The 20,647-nt window shown below is 62.0% G+C and overlaps 1 protein-coding gene across 6 annotated transcripts; it reads right to left on the bottom strand.

Annotated features, from left to right (window-relative positions):
* Positions 1-1,111: 1,111 nt before the first annotated feature.
* NADK (NAD kinase) lies at positions 1,112-19,037 on the bottom strand. Of its 6 annotated transcripts, none has more exons than XM_037146925.2 (12): positions 18,933-19,037; positions 9,417-9,632; positions 8,596-8,679; positions 5,955-6,084; positions 5,721-5,829; positions 5,548-5,633; positions 4,979-5,081; positions 4,478-4,632; positions 4,198-4,297; positions 3,952-4,121; positions 3,264-3,346; positions 2,590-2,838 (listed from the first exon to the last, which is right to left on the bottom strand). In XM_037146925.2, exons 2-12 carry the CDS (start codon positions 9,590-9,592, stop codon positions 2,679-2,681), a joined length of 1,356 nt encoding a protein of 451 aa, XP_037002820.2. In that variant the 5' UTR covers positions 9,593-9,632; positions 18,933-19,037; the 3' UTR covers positions 2,590-2,678. The 6 variants fall into 6 exon arrangements, with proteins under 6 accessions (XP_037002818.2, XP_037002820.2, XP_037002819.2 ...); XM_037146924.2 differs by lacking the exon at positions 18,933-19,037 and adding an exon at positions 17,840-18,006; XM_037146926.2 differs by lacking the exon at positions 18,933-19,037 and adding an exon at positions 17,095-17,288.
* Between the last annotated feature and the right edge of the window lie 1,610 nt (positions 19,038-20,647).

Raw genomic sequence — 20,647 nt, 5'->3', positions numbered from 1 at the left:
CTCTCAAAGTGGGTGTTCTGCCACCGGAGGGGACCAGGCTCAGCCTGAGGTACACACACCAAAACTCTGGGTGCCAGCAAGCAGACTGCTGCAGTCAGCAGGCTCGAAAGTGGTGTCTTGCAACCCGGCCAGGTGTCTGCCTACAGGGGCATCAGGGCCACCTCCCCAGCCAGCAGACATCTCCCATCCTCACAGGAGGGTGACGTGTCCCAGAGTGAGACTCACTTGTGATTTGACAGGCAGAGCAGTGGACACTGGGGCAGGAGAGGCTGGCTGGCCTCCAGAGCTGGCCCAAGGGGCAGAACAGGGACGGGGGACTTGATGCCAGCTGACGCAGAGCCTTTGCTTACGACTGCCCTGAGGGTGACAACGGCACATGTGGGTGGGCCTTTGGCTTCTGGGCTCCATGTTGACACGTGTCTGCAGCACCCAGGTGGGTCCCAGCAAAGCTGTGCCCCACACCCCACCGGCAGAACCAGGGAAGGAGCAGTGGAGGTGCTCTAGGGTCTGTCCCAAAGCCCCAGTCAACTCCAAATGGCCTGGATGGAACCGGGTGAGGGCCCATGGGCCTGGGGGACCGAGGCCTCTCAGCCCCTCCCCACAGAACCACACCCTTAGCAGGTCCTTTCTGCCCAGGATGGCTATATGTGAGGCCCCACACAAAAGCGGAAACTTTTTTTTTTTTACCAGTTTTTGTTAGTGTATGTGTACTTAATGTATGACACAGGACAACTCCTCTTCCAGTGTGGCCCAGAGATGCCAAAACACTGGCCACCCCTGTGAGGCCCTGCATGCAAGCCCCTTGGGGGGAGACACCTGCCCAACCCTGGGCCTGCCAGTGTCCACAGCAAGGCAGACAGCACCTGGGGCAGGACCCCGCCTCCCCCCCCACGTGCCCAGAGCGTGAGCTCTGGGGGACCCAGCCCCCTGCCTGTCTTTGGGGTGGTTACAAAGAACCAAAGAAAGGTATCGACCCAACTCTTAAAACAAGTGTATTTATTGAAAGGATCTGAAAATAGTAATAAGGCTTTCAACAACATTTAATAAATTTTAAGAGTATTAACAATATGAAACATTAAGAATTTACTTCAAAAGAATCCAAAGCGTTCTCGATCACCCCCCCGCCCCGCTGCTTCAGGCCTGGGCTCACACTTGCCTTTCTGTCTAAACAAGTGATCGTGTCCAAATGCCACACTTCTGCCCCTGAAGCCAGGGGCTGGGTGCATGGGGGACAGTAAGAGCACACCTCCAGGTCTAGCGCCAGGCACCGCCGCGCTCCAAACGCTGAGGTGCCTCAACAGGGACAAGGGAGGGGACGGCACTTCATCACTTGCGGACGATGGAGATGGTGCTCTGGCTTCAGGGCCAGTGCCTCGGCGACCCAGCCAAGGGTGACCGAATGCATGGCCCTGGGCGCCTTCATACACGCACAAGATCAGGGCACGTGTCCCCCGAGTGGGCATGGCACAGCCCCACACGTCACTGCCGACGTGAGGCCCAGGGAGGGCACCCAGCCCTTCCCTTTGCCCCAGTCTGGCAGGTGAGCTCACTGCTCAGGGCGACATCAGTGAACCGGAACAGGCCTGGGCTTTGGGTGGCTGCTGGGTGAGGGGCCAAGGCCACGTGCAAGCCCAGCCTGGTCTCCAACCCAGCTCCACACCAGCTCCAGCCCCACATGACAAACTCACATGCATGTGCTCGCACTTGTTCAGGCACCAGGCCAGGAGGAGCAGTGGCTAGAATGACCGGCTGTCCCTGTAGCCCAAAGACCCGTGTGAACACCACCACCCCCATCTCCACACCAGCTGGCTTGTAACAACTGAGAAGCCACATGGCTTCCCAACTGAGACCCCCCCACAGTGGCCATGCCGGACTGGACAGATGGTCCCATGCCCCTCACACAGAACAAACACAGAATGTGGCTCGGCTTCAGGCCGGTATTGGGCCTTCTCTCTGAAATCACGTTCCGAGTGTGCAGGACAGAATGCGGACACAGCAGGTCACAGAGTCTGAGAGTCCAGAAAGTTCACACAGGGTTGGAAATGCCTTCCAGCCTGTGGGGGTGCGGCTCCGACGCATGAGGAATGTGTGTGGGCTGACCTCTCACCCAGCCAACACCAGGCTCACGGGCCACGGTGTGACGCTCTGCTGCCCTGTGATGCCAAAGCAGGGGGTAAAAGGGCCCGGGGACCGCATGGGAGGGAGGGGACCTGTCTGCCTGCCACCCTGCACTCGCTTCCCAGCAGCTCTTCAGCTGCCGTCCCCCAGAAAGGACGGAGGGGCAGGTGCAGGGCTGGGGAAAGCGTGTGGCTGGAGGAAGCCCTCTGGCCGTGAGACAGGCACTTCTGCACCAAAGGACGGACCCGCCCCGAGCCCTCTCCACGCAGCAGGCTGATGCACGGAGCTCCCCCAGCAGGAGCTACGAAGGCTTGGGGTCCCCAGCGACAGGTTCCGGCGGACACACGGGTGAGCGGCGTGGCTTTCCAAGCTCTGCTTGTCGCTTACTTGGCTTATTTAGAAATGCAAAAAGAGGTCAGATTTAAAATATTAAAAACAGCTGATCTGGTCGACAAAAGGCAGATTCTGGGCTGCTTCTCTGACTACAGACATAAGTGACGTGACAGCTGACGCCCACGTGGGTGTGTGACCGGGGACGACAGGTGTGCAACGGGCACCAGCTAGTCCTCCTCCTCCTCCTCGGCCTCCTCGTCTGCGAAGTGCGCCTGCCGCTTGCGGACGTTCCAGTGCAGACACTGGGCCAGGCTCTCGAACCAGTCGCTCACGGGGTCTCGGACGCAGATGGAGGGGAGCGGGTAGCACGAGGTAGTGATGCTGATGCTGGGGGCGCAACGCCGCACACTGAGCCCTCGCCCGCCCAGCCCACTGACGACCCTCCATCTGCCCGCCCTCACCAGCAAGGAGCCAGCCACGTTGGGCCTGGCTCCTCGGCCTGGCCGAGACCCCAGTGGTGCTGCACATCCTGGTACGGAGCCACACGGCCCACCCCAGTCCCTGGAGGAGACCCCAAGGGGCACGCAGAGGACAAGGGGGCAGAGAAGCCAGGCACCGTACACAGCAACCTGCTAATGGGCGGCCCGACAGGCACGGGCTGCCGGATGTGACAGTGTGAGACAAGGACCCCTCTGGACTCTTGGTGACAAGTTGTGCCTACGGGGCATACGTCACCCATGGCACGGGGACGAGGGCAGCAGGCCAGTACACACCCAACTCCTCACACCCTGTTCCAGCCCACGCCCACCCACCTGTCTCCGTGGCGGATCTCCTGCCTCTTTCGTCCATCCAGGGACACCCAGGCGGTGTTTCTTGCTTCCGGTGACAGCATGATCTGAAGGGGCCAAGCAGGACAGGTGTGGGCTTGTGTGTGTGCAGCCAAGCCCCTCAGGCCCCTGCCTGGGACGGTGGCCTCAGCCGGGGGGAACCGTGAAACCCACTCCAGGCCAAGACCAGTTCCAGGCTGTGAAGGCATTAACAGTTTCTCACTGACATCGGCCCTGAGGGACAGAAGACAGATGTCCACCCAGGCCCAGAGTCTCCAGACACCCACACACAGCTGGAACACACAGCTGGACGGCCAGGCGGCTGGCTGCAGCTTTCTGAGAGTTCTGCACACACAGCCCCAGTCCCCAGAGCTCACCCTGCCCCCACCCAACGTGGACGGGCTGCTTTGTGGGGACGGAGACTATGTCTGGAGGGGCTGGCCCAGCTCCCAACACAGCCCCCCGTGCAATGTGACCTACGGCAGCAGGAGCCCCGAGGACAGAAGGGAGGCCCGTCTGGCACCCGGCAAGGTGCGGCCCACAGCCTGGGGGCACCAGGGTCAGAGGTGGGGGGCACGAGGAGGTGTGGCCACTTTGGGCCAGAGCCAGTGGTCAGTGCCGTCGGCCCCAGGCAATGAGTCAAACCAGAGAAGGTGGAGAAGTGGGCTCTGACCTTCAGCTCGACCCCTGCGGGGACCACAATGGGCCGGAAGGACAGAGAGTGGGGGCAGATGGGTGTGATCATGATGGCCGGCACGTTGGGGTGGATCATGGAGGCCCCAGCTGCCGCCGCGTACGCCGTGCTGCCGGTCGGGGTGGACACGATGACACCTGAGGGACAGGCTGTGGGGTCACTCTCCACGAACCGCCCCGGCCACGCATGCCCAGGGCACCCAGGACAGACCCGACGCCCACATACCATCGCCCTGCACCGTGGTTATAAGGTGCCCGTCCAGGTAGACGTCCACGTTGGACAGGTAGGAGGAGGGGCCTCTGTCGATCACCACCTCGTTCAAGACCTGGGGGACAGGGAGGCCGCCTGCTGAGGGCTGGGCAGCACCTCTGGGTGGGCCTGCCCTACAGGCCTCCGTGCTGCCCCTGGGAGGTCCTGAGGACGGGGTGGGGAGCTTCCCTTGGGGTCCAACGACAGCGATCACGCACCCCTCCCTGGGGGCCCAGCGGAGGCTGTGGCCACAGACCTGGTACTGCAGGACCTGCTTTCCGGCCTCTGCGTCTCGGTCTGAAGCCAGCACCCCGTTCTCACTGACCCCGTTGGGGGTGGCAGTCTTCTTCCCTCTGAGCTCCTTCACAACCTTGACCTTCAGCCGGCTCCGGAGAACAACAGCTGCATTCCCTGGGGGCACAGGCAGGTCACAGCCCCCCCCCCGGGAGCCCTCGCCTCTCTTCCCCCGAAGGGAGGGCAGCACCCTCGCCCTGAGACGCTCCCTGCTGCTCAGCAGAGGCAGTGGCTTCAGCCTGCCCAACGCAGGGACAGACGTCCAAATCAGTCAAAACTCGCAAGCCTCTGAGTCCTGAAGGACTCGAATATTGCTCTGCACACCATTAAAAACCCCAACTCTGGTGGGGTGGGGTGGGGGCCGGATAGGAGGACTGAGCAAAAAACGACAACCACACAAAACTAGGGAGACGGTAAGGCCAGGTCCGGAGTCGCATGTGGGCTCCAGAGCGCGGCAACTCACCCTGGATCACCTGTGTGACTTGGGTCTGAAAGTTCTCAAAGTTGAAGGGGGTCAGGAAGCCCAGGGAGCCCAGGTGGAATGCCATGACTGGAGGCACGCTGCCCTGTGAGACGATGGGGCAACGACTTAGCAGCCAGTCCACCCACAAGTCACCCGACCACAGGTGCCCCAGGGTCGGCGCCTGGCAGGGGTGAGGGGCTGGGCTGACGTGGCGTGACTGCCGAGGTCAGCAAGGCCAGGAGTGGTGGAGAGGGCGCCCTGCCCACTTCCAGGGCCTCTCTAGTGGCCTCCAGGCCTGACCACCGATTGCCCCCTGCAGGAGCCCTGCAGCACTCAGGACAACCCCTGGGCCCCTGCAGACCCCCACCCTCTGGTGCCGCCCAGGGCCCCTCACCCACACCCCGAGAGCTGGCCCGTGCTGCTGCTGGCTCCAGCTCAAAGCACTGGGAGAAACGGGCCCAGCGCCTGGCCAACCGGCCAATCCACAGCAGTGTCTGAGTTAGCACGCCAGACAACTGGCGGCCCTGCGGTGTGACACCGTGGGGTGGCCAACCGGTGGGGGCCCACACCTGGAAAAGCGAGGAGGCGTACAGCAGGGTCCCGTCCCCACCCAGGCAGATGATGAAGTCGATCTGGTTGGAGATGTCGTCATAGTCTAGGGAGCAGAACAAGACCTGCCATCAGAGCCCGCGCGGGGCCGGAGTGCCAGGTGCTCCCACAGGCACAGGCCCCAGGGGCTTGCCTTCTCTGAAGGTGCAGAACTTCTTCTTCACTGGTCCGAAGCTGTCGTCGCCCACGATGGCGGGGTCTTCTAGAACCTTCTTCTCCACATACACAACCATGTCCTTCTCCTGGGGACGGGCAGGTGCGTCAGCCGCACCTGTGCGGCCTCCGGACACTGCCCTGCACCACACACGCCCGAAACGTGGGCCCGGGCCCCTCCGTGACCCTGACACTGCGGTGGGGTCCTGCTCACCTCCATCAGGTACGCACAGAGCTGCTTGAAGGGCCGCAGCAGGCTGGCGTCCCGGATCTTCCTGACGACGAGCACACTCTTCGGGGACTTGCTCCACGTCAGCCGCTGGCTGGCGGGATCCTGGATGTGCCTTTGAGGGGAGAGAAGCGTTCCCACCAGGACGGACACAGCACTCGCACCCTCAACTGCGCCCGTCGGGTCCTGTACGTGCCCCACGGCTGCACTGGCCACGGCCGGAGTGGCCGGCCTCCCTCCCTCCAGGTGCTGGTCTCACCTGGAAGGCCCTGCTCACTCAGGAGCCGAGTCTCGCAGGCACCTGCTGCCTGCCGCACCCACAGCTCACCTTCGAGGTCCCGGCCTCACACTGACGTGTCCCTTTCGTCCCTCAGGCAGCTCCTGGAGCTGCCCTGCTAGGGGCCCCTGGTTCCGTCCCCTCCCCTCGCCCTCACCTCTTCCCCACACACAGCAGAGGGTGTGGCTTCCCACCGACGCCCGGAACGGCAACAGGGGCTGTGCCCTGGAGACACTGTGCACCCTCAGACTGGGCTTCCCGCAGGCGCGTGCATGGGGTGCAGCCCACGCCCAGACCACTGCGCGGGCGACTCAGCTGGCGCGTCCCTTCTGCAGCTGCGGTTGCCCAGTTTAAAGTCGGCAGAAGGGCCTGGGGGCAGTGAGACTCCTTCATGATCATCCCGGGGAGCACGGGTCAGGGCGCCTCTGTGCAAACTGCTGAATGCACAGCACGGAGGGACCCTAATGTAAGGGGTGCCCCTGGGTGACGGTGGCATCTGCTGTGACATAGGCACCCTCTGTGGGGACGTTGAGAGTGGTGGCTGCCGTGTGTGTGTGTGTGTGGGGGGCTGGTGGGAAGTCTCTGTACCTGCCCCTCAACAATGCTGTGAACCCAAAACTGCTCTAACGATGTTTTCAGGAAGCAAGCAGGGCCCTGACTGGGAAGGACAGCCACGAGCCCTGGCCTTGGTCTGGGTGCTGCGTGGGCTGCTGTGGGGCGTGGCCACGCACACCCTCACTCAGAGGGCGTCCCAGGCAGGGCCCCTTGCTATGACTCCGACCACTGTTTAAGTCACACGCACGTCCCCGGCCAGCCCGGGACAAGCTGGAACTCCACGTGAGAGAAAGGACACCCGAGTCCGTGGTGAGGTTCTGCTTCACAGGAAGCGAAGCCCCCACATCGGCCTCCCTGCTGCGCCTCACTTGTGAACATCAGGGAAGAGTCAGGCCCCTGCACCGGAGTCCCGTTCCCTCCCACCGAAGATGACAGCCTGCACAGACGGTGCAGGCGCGGGGCCTAGCAGGCCAGAGCCGCTTCCTCTCAACTTCCACCCACTGCCCTGAAGACACTCTACCTGGAGCACCTCCAACAACCCCACCTGGCCTCAGGGAGCAGCTCAGATGCTGGCCTGGGCCCCGATTCGAGGTTCATGAGGCCAAAACACACAGATGGTAACCACAGGCTCGGCCTGGAGGGAGCGGTGGCTCACTGGGGTGAGAGGCTGAGAGGCCCTCGGGGTGGCACAGAGGCTGGGAAGGGAACGAGGGGGCTCTGACCTTGGCCCAAAGTGCTGCAGGGAGGGGCCTGGAGGCAGCGGGTGAGAGGCCATGGCAGTGCCAGTCTTGGCTCGGGCAGAGAGCAAGGCTGCAGGGCAAAGGGGCACCAGGGTGGCCGGGTTACTGGGGGTCTGCTGTGCGGGCACCAGAGGGGCAGGATGGGGCAAAGGCGGGATCAGGACCCAACGACCAGACAGCACCTGGGCAGGCAGGGACACAACCACCAGAGCTGCTGTCACAGCGTCCGGCCCTCGGCCGGGAGGGGGCAGCCAGGCCCTCCCGGGGGGACCCAGTGTCCACGCCCAGTCTGCCCTGCGGTTCTGTGGGCAGCCTGGCAGGGGTGGCTCAGGCAGCCGCCAGGCCCCACACTGGCTGGGGCTGAGAAGCAAAGACCCTCAGATGGGTCGGTGGCCTAAGCACAGGGGCTGGTGGCCCCTCCCCTGCGACCACGGCTGCCCCGGAGTTGGGGACCCTGTGGGGGTGAGCTTGCCACAGGAGCCAGGCATGGCCACCAGAGCTGAGAAGGAGTTCTGACATTTTTAAAACATGAAGCACCAAGATCAGAAACAGCACGTTAGTGTTTCTCGGAAGAGACCACACAGCCAGGCCCCTGCACGCTGGGGTGGGGTGGGGTGGGGCCTGGACTGGGGGAGCCCGCTTTTCAAGCCCAAGGAAATCGCCCTGATCGCTCAGTGTTGGAACAGTGTCTCCGCAGGCACCGTGCAGCCACCGTGGGCGCAGCCGGGCCCTGGCCACACCCCTCGGCCGAGGCCACTGCTCTTGCGCAAATGCAGCGCCTGTGGGCAGAGTCTGCCTCAAACTTGGAAGCCAGGACAGGCTGGGGTCTGGCACTGAGGAGAATCAAAGAAGAGACACTTAGACCCACCAAACGCACAAGTGCAAAACGTGTCATTCCTCTTCCTAGAGCTTCCACTAAAAAGACAGACAGACGCACCTGGGCACAGCCGGCCCGCCCCACCCACGGTTCACGTGGCTTCTCACTCCCAGCGCCAAACCCCCCTGCGACACGGCGGCCCCGGCGGACGCCCCAGGGGCAGCCCGGCGCACTCACATGACAGTCTGGGGGTTCTGCAGCACACGGGCCTTCGGCCCGAAGGTGGTCACTGGGCACGGCCCATGCAGAGAGCGCGTCCTCCTGCAGGGAGAGGAGGGGACAGCGGTGACGCTCTGGCAGGGGCCGTGCAGGCTGCGTGCCTCAGACCCACAGCGCTGTCTGCGTCCACACGGCTCCATCCTGCGGCTGGTGTGGTCCTGGAAACCCCGCCCGGCCTGCAGAGCAGGTCTGCGTGCGTGCACTGCCCCGGGGCGGCGGCAGCCAGACACACTGGGCGCACCTGGAACCGCCCTCAGAACAAGGACCTGCCCCAGAGCAGGGGCCTGTGGCCTGGGGGCGGACCTAAAGTCCTGTTCTGTGCACCTCTGCCCTCCTCCCCTGCTGGCACCTCTGACTGGCCACCAGCACGCCAGGCCCGTCCCCCGCAACAGAACAGGCAGTTGCGCAAACTCTGGCACTGGTCACAGGACCCTTGCTTCAGAGGCAAGGCCGGGCTGGCGACATTTCCCGCAGCCCACGGGCCCAGAGCACTGTCACTCGAAGTGTTATGTAAGAGCAGCAGAGCCGGCCTGGGGGCTGGGGGGCACTTGCCCGGCTGCCCTGCACTGGGCCTTCCCCCTCCACCAGGCCCAGCCGGATGCGGAGCCGCAGCCCCGAGCCTCCATGTCCACAGTGTGCAGCCACCACTGAGGACAGGCCAGGAAGGGGCGCCTGTGTGCCCGCAGCCCCCCGCAGGGACCCACGCGGGCCGGTGCAGAGGCAGCAGCACAGGCCCCGAGGGGGTGGGCGGGGACGGGCGGCCCAGGAGGCCTACTTACCTGAACTCCTTCGTGCCCGCCAGGGCAGGCGCGGCAGACAGGCTGCGGGACTTGGCCCGGCCGCGGACGGGGCGGCCCAGCACCGTGTCCTCATCCCCGTGGCACGCCGCGCAGCGGTAGGAGGAGTCTGCGCTCGGCCCCTTCCGCACACCGACCTTCTCGGGCTCCATCTCCATCGCCGGTGAACGAGGCCTTCGGTCAGAGAAGTGCTGATCCCTTCACCGAATGAGACACAGGTGGTGAGCACCAGACCGCACGTCCACCGCACGGGGCCCCTGCTCCGTCAGGGGACGGGCTGGAGACTGGAGTCCGCTTTCCTACCCGGTTTCCACCCAGAGGTGCTGAAGAACTCAAGAATCTAACTGCGGTTTCTAACAAACCTAGAGGAGCCTAAAGGCAAAGAACAGAACCCACCACGACAGGGTGGCGGCACTGCTCCCAAGTCGGGCAGGGATCCGGCAGTTAACTGAGAGTCTGGGTGCAGTTTTCAACGCCTCAGTCCAGAAAGGCCAAGTAAAGGGAACGCGTAAATGCCCAGGCGGCCGCAGGGGCCCGTCAGACCCCACACCCTGCACACGGTGCCCGCGAGCTCAGTCACTGCCCGCACTGCAGGCCCAGACTGACCTGTGTGACCCTCAGAGACGACCCCAACTCCCCAGAGGAGTGAACACAGAGGACGTGACCATCCAGGCACAAACGAGGAGGTGTTTACAAACAGTGACCACATCCAACAGGTGAGGTTACCAGCGAGGATCCAGGAGATACATTCGACAAACAAAAACCAATGTTGTTTCTGTGCACCAGCAACGAATAAGAAACTGAAATTTAAATGCCACGGTCCCGTCACTAAAATGTGAAACGCGCAGGGAAGCAACTGGCAGAAGCAGCACGGGAACCTGCCCCGATACGAGTCCGGAGCTGCGGCAGCGCCCAGGGGGCCGGGGACGCCGCGCAGGACAACACGGCGTCCTCTGAGACCTCCAGAGACTGAAATGGACTCGCTGTGGGGACGGCCTCACAACAGATACAAGTTATCTAAAAGCGAGGGCCTCCCTGGCTGGTGTAGCTCAGTGGATTGAGCGCGGGCCTGTGAACCAGACAATCGCGGTTCGATTCCCAGTCAGGGTACATACCTGGGTTGCAGGCCGGTTCCCTGCAGGTCAATTCCCAGCAGGGGACGCACAAAAGGCAACCACACATTGATGTTTCTCTCCCTCTCTCCTTCCCTTCCCCTCTAAAGATAAATAAATAAAATCTAAAAAATTAAAAAATTAAAAAAAATAAAAATAAAAATAAAAGTGAGGGCCCCTCGGAGGGGGACGTGGTAGATGTCAATTGCACCTCAATAAAGAAAGAGTGACGTCCCTTGGAAAACAGCAGACTTTTCTGAAACCAGACCACAGAGGACCCGCAACAGCCGAGCGCTGACCTGACTGAAGACAGACAGACACCCTGCCCAGAGGACAGGACGGGCCCTCGCAAAGGTGCAAGGTGGCAGCCAGGAGATGACTGCCCTTCCCCGCTGGTCGGCCAACTTGGCAGCCACATGTGAAGGATGAAGTTAAACCCCCCACAGGCAAGAGTGAGCTCAAGTCAAACTACAAGACTTGTAGGAGAAAGTGCCGGAGAAAGTCTTCCTGGCCTTGGAAAAGTGTTTTCTCACTTATTTATTTTAAGAGATTTCATGTATTTACTGAGGGACAGAAAGGGAGAGAAACATTGACTGGCTGCCTCTTGGACCAAACCCGCACCTAGGCAAAGCGGTGACCCTTCGATCCGTGGGAGGGTGCCCAGCCGCTCAGTCCCCCCGGTCAGGGTGGCCGAGCTTTGTCACACAGGACACAAAAAGCACACACAAGAAGAGAAACTAAACTCCATTATAGTTAAAACATTTTACCCTTCGTGAGACACTGTTAATAAAATGAACAGTGTTGGTACAAGCTGCAGACCGACAGAAAATATTTGCAAAATGTGTATGTGACAAAGGACTTTCTCTAGGAATATATAAAGGACTCTGGAAACTCAGAAAACAAACAAGCCTATTAAAAAACAGGCAGCAGACCTCAACTGTGGGCAACCTCTCCAAAGAAGCCCACGAGAAGCCCCAGGCCGGCAGTTACAACCACAACCAGACACCACCCGACATCCAACCAGAACCGCTGCAAAGTAACAAGTGAGCGTGCGTGGAGCGCTGGGAAGGTCCCAGAGGCCGGGGGCCCTCCCGCACCCCCAGGAGGGGGACACTGCACGGTCCTCGGGAACCAGCGGGCGGGTTTCCTGCAGTGTGGAACGCACGCCTGCTGTGTGACGCAGCCGTCCCAGCCGGCAGAGCTCCGCCAAGAGGACGATGCCAGTGTCCAGAGACACCAAAAAAAAAGCCAGTGACACCTCAGACTGGAACAGCCCCCCACACAGGTCCTTGCTCAAAGGGCACCTCCCTCCCCGGCCCTCCCTGAACCCTGTGAATGTCAGTGGCCCAGGGCAGCCTCATATTCAAGGCTGGCTCAAGGTGCAGCATGTTCTGGACACAGAAACCTCCTCGGTCAGCAGGTGGACACACGACCGTACTACACAGGTTCCCTGGGGCGGGGACAGCAACCCGAGGACCAAACCTGGCACTCGCCTCCCTCCAGTCAGGAGCCGAAAGGCAGGGATGCAGAGCAGAGCCTGGGAGGAAGCCGGGGCGTGAGAAGCAGAACCATCAGGACAGACCAGCAGCCAGGCAGCGGCCACCACGACCACCGGGTCCGAAGGGCACCAGACCAGCTGGCTGGAGACACAGGCCGACTGTGGCCTGACGTATGAAAACGTGATAGACTCGTTCACTTCGTCACAAAACCTGTTCCAAACAAGCAGCAGTGGCCTTGGCTGCACACCGGCCCTGGCTCCCTGCTTCACCAGAGTTCAGGTACGCGGCCTCCCCACGACCCTGGGAGGCCAGCACCCCGGGCGAGAGTGAGCTGTCCCACGTTGTGCCCGCAGGTCACGAGGCCGCCGCTGTGGCTCAGGGGGCTGCAGTGTCCCTGAACCGAAAGGGTCTGGGTTTGGTTCCCCATCGGGGCGCAGGTCGGGCTACAGATTTGACCCCAGGTCTGGGCGCACACAGAAGGCATCCAGTCCATGCTTCGCTCTCGAATCTAACCCTCTCTCTAAAAGCAAAGGAAAAGGCTGGAAAAAGAAGAGACCGCCAGCTGTCCCCAGGAGGCCCGGAGGCAGCCCCTCCCTGCCGAGGAAGGCGCCAGTCACACGGCACTCCAGTCCCGGCACTGAGAGGCCCCTCCACCCAGTCTGCGGCCACCAGGCGTCAAAAAGAGAATGACTGCAAATACCTGGACAGAGGGTGGAGTCTGTGAGGAAGAAAGGGACAGGTCACATAAAAAGCAGCTGTGACCGGCACAGGGCAGAGGTGTTTACTTTTCACTCAACAGGCAGGCAGTGTGGGTCCTTCCGCGTGTCTCCCCTCCGTCTGAGAGCGCACTGAGGACCAGGGGCGGGAAGCAGGCGCCCTGCCAGGCCCAGTCCTGCTCTCTCCCCTCGAATGACGTGCCCTCCCCGGGGCCCCACCGCTGGGCTGGCACTCCCAGGCCCCTGCCCACAACCGAGGTGGACAGACATCAGCGCCAACTTGGCAGAGAGGCCCAACAGAGGGGTCAGGGCCCGGGGAAAGGAGAGGACCCTGCAGACCCCCTTCCTGGGCCCAGGGAAACAAGGCTTGGCTCGTCCCCTTCTGAGACTTGGACAAAGGCCTGCCGAAGGGCACAGCCAGGGTGTGCCTCCCGGGCTGCAAAGGGCGGACACCTGCAGGGGAGGCAGGTGTGCCTCGGAAAGTCCCACTAACGAAGTAACGTAGGAAGTGGCTCTGCTTGGGCTCCGAGCTGAGGTCACCAGGGGACAGCGTGGCCCTGAGCCCCATGGTCCCACACCAGACCCGTAGCCTGAGCCAGAGGGGGACATCGTAACCCGGGACGCGGAAAGCCACCACTCCGAGATGGCGCAGGAATGACGAGCTGGCCAGACTGCTGCAACCCTGAGAAGTGACAGACAGGACCAGTGACGCTGGACTGCTCGAAATGGTTGCTATGGAGTCGCCAGTTCCTGGTGTGTGTGTTGCTGTGATGGGTCCCACGTGCAAAGGAGCAAAGCAGTTGACACAGTTCTCGTCTGAGCGGCCTGGGTGGGGGTGCAGTCTGCACAGTGCTCCCCGCCAAAGTCCAAGTTTATCAGTAGGAAGTCGCACCGCCCGGCCAGTTCAGCTCAGCAGGGTGGGCATCGTCCCAGGCGGGGCGCTCGCCTGGGGTGCAGACCAGGTCCCCAGCTGGGGGCGCACGAGAAGCAACCACACACAGATGTTTCTCTCTCTCTCTCTCCAATAAACGAATAAACTAAAGAAAATCTCTATTAAAAAATCAAACCCTACTTTAAAAGAAGTGGCTGTACAGACTCAGCACTGCACAAAGCAGTGAGCGCCTGGGCCCTCTGTCTGCTGGTAGGGTGCCCCCCCACAACCCCCCCTCGTATGCACTCCCGTGGTCCCCCCGCCCCGGGCCCCAAGGGAACGAGACCCACAGCTCCGGCCCCACCGCACTGCCCTGGGCGAGAGGCAGGGCACGGCCTCCGTAGCTCGGTGCCCCAGTGATGCCTTCTTGGCTTGTACATGCAGCTCCTGGGTCCCAAGGGCCACACTGAGCCCTGGGGCGACGGTCTGTGCTCTCCAAAGTGGACTCAATTCCAACAAACACATGTTGGAGAAGGATTAGCCCGTGGCCAGCAGGGTCTGTTCCGAGAACGCGTGGCTGGTGCAGTCAACAGGGTGAGTGAGAAGGGAAAGAATGAACTCCTGATCACAGCAGTTGATGCACAGGTAGACCCTTAATGATAAAAACTTGCAGCAGTTAGGAATAGAGAGGAACGCCTGAATTGATAAAGAACACCTACCAAATCCCCACATCGACACGCTGCTCTGTAGTGAAAAGCGAACCCCTTCCCGAGCTCGGGAGCCAGGCCAGGGGCACGCCACCTGCCTGGCAGGGGGCTGAAGGCCGAGGCAGGACTCCGGGCAGAGCAGACGGAAGACCGAGATGTCGGCGTAGCACCACATGGGGGCGCAGGGGCGTCCGCCCTCCGGTGTCTCCGGGCCACACTGAAAGGAGTAGAGCTGTCTCGGGCCCCACATTAAATGCACCATGGCACGTGATCACAAAGAAGTCTCACGACGTCTTAAGTAAACTTACAACTCTGTGTTGGGCCGCAGGCTGGACACCCCTGACAGAGACCTTACACGCTGGAAAGAGCCACACACTGACAGGAGGAACCGGGGGCTCCTCCCCAGAGTGGCCCAAGGTTTAACTCGGCACCCACAGAGCCCGGACAAGACTGTCTGGCAGAGATGCACAAGCATCTTCTAGATCCGCACGGAAGGTGAAGGCCCAGCTCGGACAGCACCAGGAAAGACAAGCAGGGAAGGACGACTCTCGCATTAGGACCTGCCCTCTCCCCGGCAGCGGCCAGCAGCGCTGGAAGGCAGACCCGTGGCTGTGGCGCGGGGCAGGGCAGCTCTTCTCCCAAGTGGCCCTGGATTTCCACGCCCATGGGCTTTAAAGAGAGCGAGCCCCCACCCCAGACTACACATCCTAAACAAAGACCAACTCAAAATGGGTCAAAATCTATTGTGTTTAGTATAACTGATAAAGTACAAAACTTCTGTAAGAAAGCGCGGGAGACATATTTGGGACTTGGAGAACTGTTTATACATGACGTAAAAAGCACAGTCCATAAAAGGGAGAGAATGGTACAAACCAGGCCTTGCTCAGACCCGAGCCCCTGCCCCACCCTCACCCCCCTGCCAGAGGGCACGGGTGTCAGGAGCACACAGGGAGCTCCCACGATGCAGCAGTGAGAAACCACACAGCCCCCCGGGAAGCAGGCAGGGAGGTGGGCAGCCGAGAGGACAGTGCACAGGCCTGGGCAAGGGTGCTGGCCACAGGGAGGTACATGTGGACACCGGGAGGGGATGTCACTAGACACCTCCCAGAACCACCCAGAAAACAAAGAGCCAGGGGTCTTGGAGACCAGACCCCCACGAGGGTGGGAATGAGAAAGCACAGTCCCCCGGGAGGCAGGCTGGCAGCTCTGTTTGAACACTGAACACCCGAGCTGGCACCCGCCCCAGAGGAAAGCCAGTGTTCACGTAAGAACCCGAACAGGGAGTGCACGGCACGGGGGGCGGCCGGGCACCACCACAGGATAGTCCGCTGCGACCTGCATCAGCTCAGTGGCCCTCAGAGGAGTCACGCTGAGGGAAAGGCCCGTCAGAAAGGGCCAGACTGAAGGGCCCCACTGCACAGCACTCAGGACGACCGATGACCTAGGAGGAGCATGGGACCTGGGCAGGCTGCAGAGGGCGGTCCCAGGGGCTGCCTGCCGTGAGGACAGTCACACACAGGCAGACTCAGGGAACAGCGAGGTCACCTGCAGGTGACATGGGCCAGGCCTGAAGAGCCTGTGCGGCAGGGCCCGCCCGCCCTTCCCCCACACCGACTTCCCACTATTCTGACACATGAGCAGTGCCTGGCAGCTGGGAGGGCCCAGGGTCTTTCTGCATCGTGTCCCGACCGCCCTGGGAGCCACTGTGTTTTAGGACCGTTCAAGACGAGCTCAGGGAGCCAGGCTTCCTCCTGAAATCGCTGGTCCCAGGCCAGGTCAGGTTAGGACCAAGTCCCTGGTGGGGGTGGACGAGAGGCAACCAATCCATGTCTCTCTCCCTCTCCTCCCTCCCTCCCTCCCCGGCTCTCTGCGAAAAAAAGAAGCAGTTAATTTTAAAAAGGAGGTAAATCAATGAAAACATCTTTAAAGACCCTTACTACACACAGCCTAGAGGTCATTCACATTCACTTGCAAAGACTAACTTGATGACCAGTCAACTAATCCATGAAAAAGTCACATTAAATATGAAAACTCACTTTAAAATTCATCTCCAAAGCACATTTCTGACAATGGAGAGTTGGTACTCACATTTCATTCAAGCTCATTTGGTGTGTTAGTTGCTCTAAAAGGTGAAATTCGAACTCTGCCCAAGTTCACTGCCGGCCCTGAACTTTCACCAACAGCCTGTGGGGGAGTCAGGACTGGAGCCACGGGGGCCCAGTAACAGGGTTTAAGGCACAAAAACCCTGCAAGCGCCACACACACCCCTAGATCATGACAATCCAGTGAGAGCTTTTAAAACACACCATTGATACTGAGTGAAAAAGGAGCATCAACCTCCCTAGTTAGTTAGCACACAGCTGGGAAGAGTCCGTTAAGTTGCCTCCGCTCCGCCCTCAACAAACGACGATGAGCCGCCCGGTGCTGGCAAGGAGGTGCGGAGGCTGGGCGCTCCAGGAAACCGCGCCTTGCGGGGGCTGTGGGGAGGGGCCCAGGCAGGCCACTCGGAGGAAGGCCAGGCGGGTCAGGGGCAGAGCAAAGGGGAAGGCAGCAGCACCATCTGCCCACAGGCCCATCTGCAGGCCCGGAGACCCCCGAGGGCCCACCCTGCGGGCCCCTCTAACTGCTCGGACACTCGGGCTTCAGAGAAGCTTCGGTGTCAGGTAATAAAGACAAAAGCCACTGACTCCCACAAAACACTCCCTGCCCTCGCCGCCGCCACCCCGCACCTCTTCAATATGCTGGAGGCACCTACCTTTTCTCAAACGTCTAGTTCGGTGAAGTTGACTCTTTCCTGCTTTATTTACTATCAGGGGCACTGGTCCCCTCCCATATGGCAGCCACCTCCGCTCCCCAAGGAATGTTGCTTGGCTGGCTAGGGAGCCCTTGTCACCATGTGTAAATCGCACGCGGTTTGGGGCTGGCAACACAAGCCGACCTCAAGTTCAAAAACCTCAGAACCACCTCGAGAGCCCTATTCCGGGGACAGCTGGGCGCGCACGATCGCTCCGCCCCTCGGTGGCTGGAGCAAAGGTGACCACGGGACAAGGTGTGGGCGCCGCGCAGGGGACAGATGGCAGCGCCGCCCAGGCTGGGGCAGGATGCGTGGAAGGAGCGCCCGCAGGGCGACATCCGGTGCGCCGGGACAGCACCTCGCTTATCCCGCCCAAGAGCGCAGCCAGGGCGACTGCCCGGGTCACGCGGAGCGGGCCCAGGGCCGCATCGACTAGGGAGCAGGTTACTCCGGAATTAGGCCGCCGGCAGGGCCTCCGGGATGAACGCCGAGCCCCAAGGCCCCGACGGAGGTCGGAGAGGCCGCCCGGCAGCGTCCCGGGGGCCGGGGCCGGGTGGGCGTCGACCCCTCAAGTCCGGCCCATGTCCAGCAGACGCCCCATTCCCGGGACTGGGGCTGCGGCCAGCACCTCCCGGAGTCCACACCCCTGGGCCCCGACCCCGCGACCGCAGGCGGCGGGCCGGGACGAGGGGCGGCGCGCACTCACCGTTCGCTGCTGCGGGCGCCTGCGGGACTGTCCGCCTTCCGGGCCCAGCCCCCGGACTCCGCCGTCTCGCCGCTGCTCGTCCTCGCTAGCCACCCCCCGGCGCCGCGGCCGCCCCCCGCCCCATGGCCGCCCGGACCGCGGCGCCGGCCCGCCTCGCAGCCCTGCCGCCGCGCTGCCAGTGCGCACGCGCGCCCGGCCCCGCGCGCACGCGCCCCGCCCACAAACGCCGGCGCGGGGCGGGGGGGGGGGAGGCGGTCCTAGTGCGAGTGGCCTGGCTCTGGCTGCCTCCGAGAGCGATTCGTGGTCCCCACTCACCCCGCCGCGTCGGAAGCGCGAGTGGTCGTCCGCTCCCCCCTGACCCTAACCCCTGACCCATCCCGCTCCCCTCCCCCGAATCCTAGGCCGGCCGACTGCCGTCCCTATCAGTGGTGACACCACCCACCGAGGTTTCCGTGAAGATTCTGCATCGAAGGAACCTGTTTCGGGAACCAAAACTCAGTGTGAACACCTGCAACAGACCCGCGCTCCTGCGCTGACGGCGCAGCCGGAGGGAGCGGACCTCGCCCACCTCCAGCGGCTTGGCTGGTCGGTTCACACTGCCTGGCCTCAGTGGCTCTGGGCCTCAGTGGCTCTGGGCCTGCGGCCTGAGTGGAGCCCCTGGAGGGTGACTCCCCCGGCGCTGTTCCCCCGCCCCAGGAGTGGAGTACCTGGAGAAGGGGACGGGGCCAAGGCCTCAGTGCGCACCTTGCAGCTTCTGTTGGCGCTGCTGCCTCCCAGGGGCCCGGGCGCTTTTCCCGAGGCTCCGGGTTGAGGGTTTCCCACCAGTGCAGCCTGGCGTGGGGTCCCAGCAGCGTGCTGGGGACACACTGAAGAAGCTGCTGCAGGGGCACCGCAGGACACGGACCTGGGTGCTTCGTAACCTGCCTGGCTCCCCCTGTGCCAGCCATCATCCCTTTTCTACACTGGGGTCTCCCCAAGAGGGAGTCCCCCCACCCCTCTGTGGCAACTTGGCCCCCAGCTTGCTCAGCATCCCCACGCCCGCCACTGTTGTTAGTCTTCTCTGGCTGGGATTCCTGGTCCGCTGTCCACTGACCTGGAACACTGCTGGTCACACAAGAGGACACGGCTTGCTGCTGTCCCAGGACCACTGGGCGGTGAGAGTACCGAGAGTACCCACAGTGAAAGGGGGGTCAAGCCAGACGGGACTTTGCGGGGATTTCTCAAGCTCTGTAACTTCCCTCTGTGTTGTTTTGTAAAGCCAACTTCTCTTCCCCAAAGTGAGGGCCAGCCACACCCACAGGAGATGCCTTTTTGGGTACAGAGTTGCACTTTTGGGTACATCCATTAACATAACAATTCCAGTGCGTGACCTAGCACTTGCTGTGACCTGACACTGAGCCTGGCCTGCCAAGAAGCTTCTAGAGCTGGATGGTCTGCAGAGAAGGCACCAAGGCACGAGCCTGGGCAGTGTCACTAGCCAAGGACAGAGCAGGCACCCTTGCTGGGTATCTGCCCTCTCTGAAGAGGATTGGTGCAGGTGTGTGTAACCATGGCAACCCTCTGTCCACCATGGACTTGAGAGGCTGGCAGGAGCGCCTCCTTTCAAAGATGGGAAAGCTTCGTGACCAGACCCCCTTCCAGCCCCAGGGCAGCCCCGGGGACTCAGAGGCGGAAGCTCACATGCAGACCCAAAGGGCTGACCAGCAGTAGCAAGGCCCATATGGGGGGTGTGCCTTGGGGCATCTGGAAGGCCCCTAGAGGAAGTGCTCCTTGGTCTGACTCCAAAGGCTGAGTCAGGCTATGGTGTGGAGAGGGAAGGCCGGCAGTACACAGACGGGGGTGGGGACGGGCAGGAGGGACGCTCATCAGGCCAGTTTGGGTGGTGTGGGGCGGGGGCCCTTCCTCCAGCTGCTCAGGGGCCTGGGAAAGCCGAGTTGTCCTCCCTTCTGGCTAAGCAGTACTAGCTTTCCCCTGTAGTCGGCGCTCTATCTTATCATAATCTGGTATTTTTCTTAAATGTGGCTCCACATTGGTTAAGCTGCACACGGACAAAGCGGGCAACAAACCCTCTTCTGATGGCTAAATGATGGAGGACAGCAGAGTGGGTGGGGCGACTGGTCAGGGGAGCAGGGAACCTGCACCCTGGAGGTGTGGAACAGGTTGTGGGGCACCCTGGATTTGGGTGCAGCTGGGGGTGCCCCAGGCCCTCAGATGCAGAGTGGAAGGGGTGCCTCACTTCGGGGTCCTGCTCCCAACTCTGAGGAGGTTGGCTGCAGCTGTGCCTGGCTGGAGCACCCAAAAGGGGAACCAACAGCAGCCTGAGGGGCAGGGAGGGGCAGAGGTTCTGGGCAGGAGGTGCGTGTCTCGGGCTACCCGGAGGTTGGCTTGTTTATCCCCCAGGTTCTGGTGTCCAGCCAGCGGGCTTGGGAGAAGTCCAGCCCCTCCTGCCTGGCTTGACCTGGCCCTCCCCCAAGGAGAATGTCTAGGGTAGTGCACTTGCTGGTCACCTGTGGGGCTGGTTGGGGGCAGCACCTTTCTGTGCAGACGAGCTGAGTGCCAGGTGCACAATTCAGTCCACAGAAAAACCTTCGGCTGGGCCCTGTGTCCCTTCCCACGGGGCTGCCAGAAGGGTGCACGCTGCCCGAAGTCTCGAAGGGCCCTGGGCGAGGCGACTGCGGCACAGCCCCGGTGGGGCACTGAGGCTGAGGGCCGCTCACCCCAGCACCACGTGTGCAGTGCCCCTGGAATTTTCACAAGGTGCCTTGGCCGTCCGCAAGTTTTTTCTTTAACTCATTGATTTGAGAATAG

The sequence above is a fragment of the Artibeus jamaicensis genome, unplaced genomic scaffold (assembly GCF_021234435.1).
Source record: "Artibeus jamaicensis isolate MK-2021 breed Jamaican fruit bat unplaced genomic scaffold, CSHL_Jam_final scaffold_847, whole genome shotgun sequence".
NCBI lineage: Eukaryota > Metazoa > Chordata > Mammalia > Chiroptera > Phyllostomidae > Artibeus > Artibeus jamaicensis.
The sequence above is the reverse complement of the archived record's forward strand: the minus strand, read 5'-3'. Positions and strand labels throughout refer to the sequence as shown.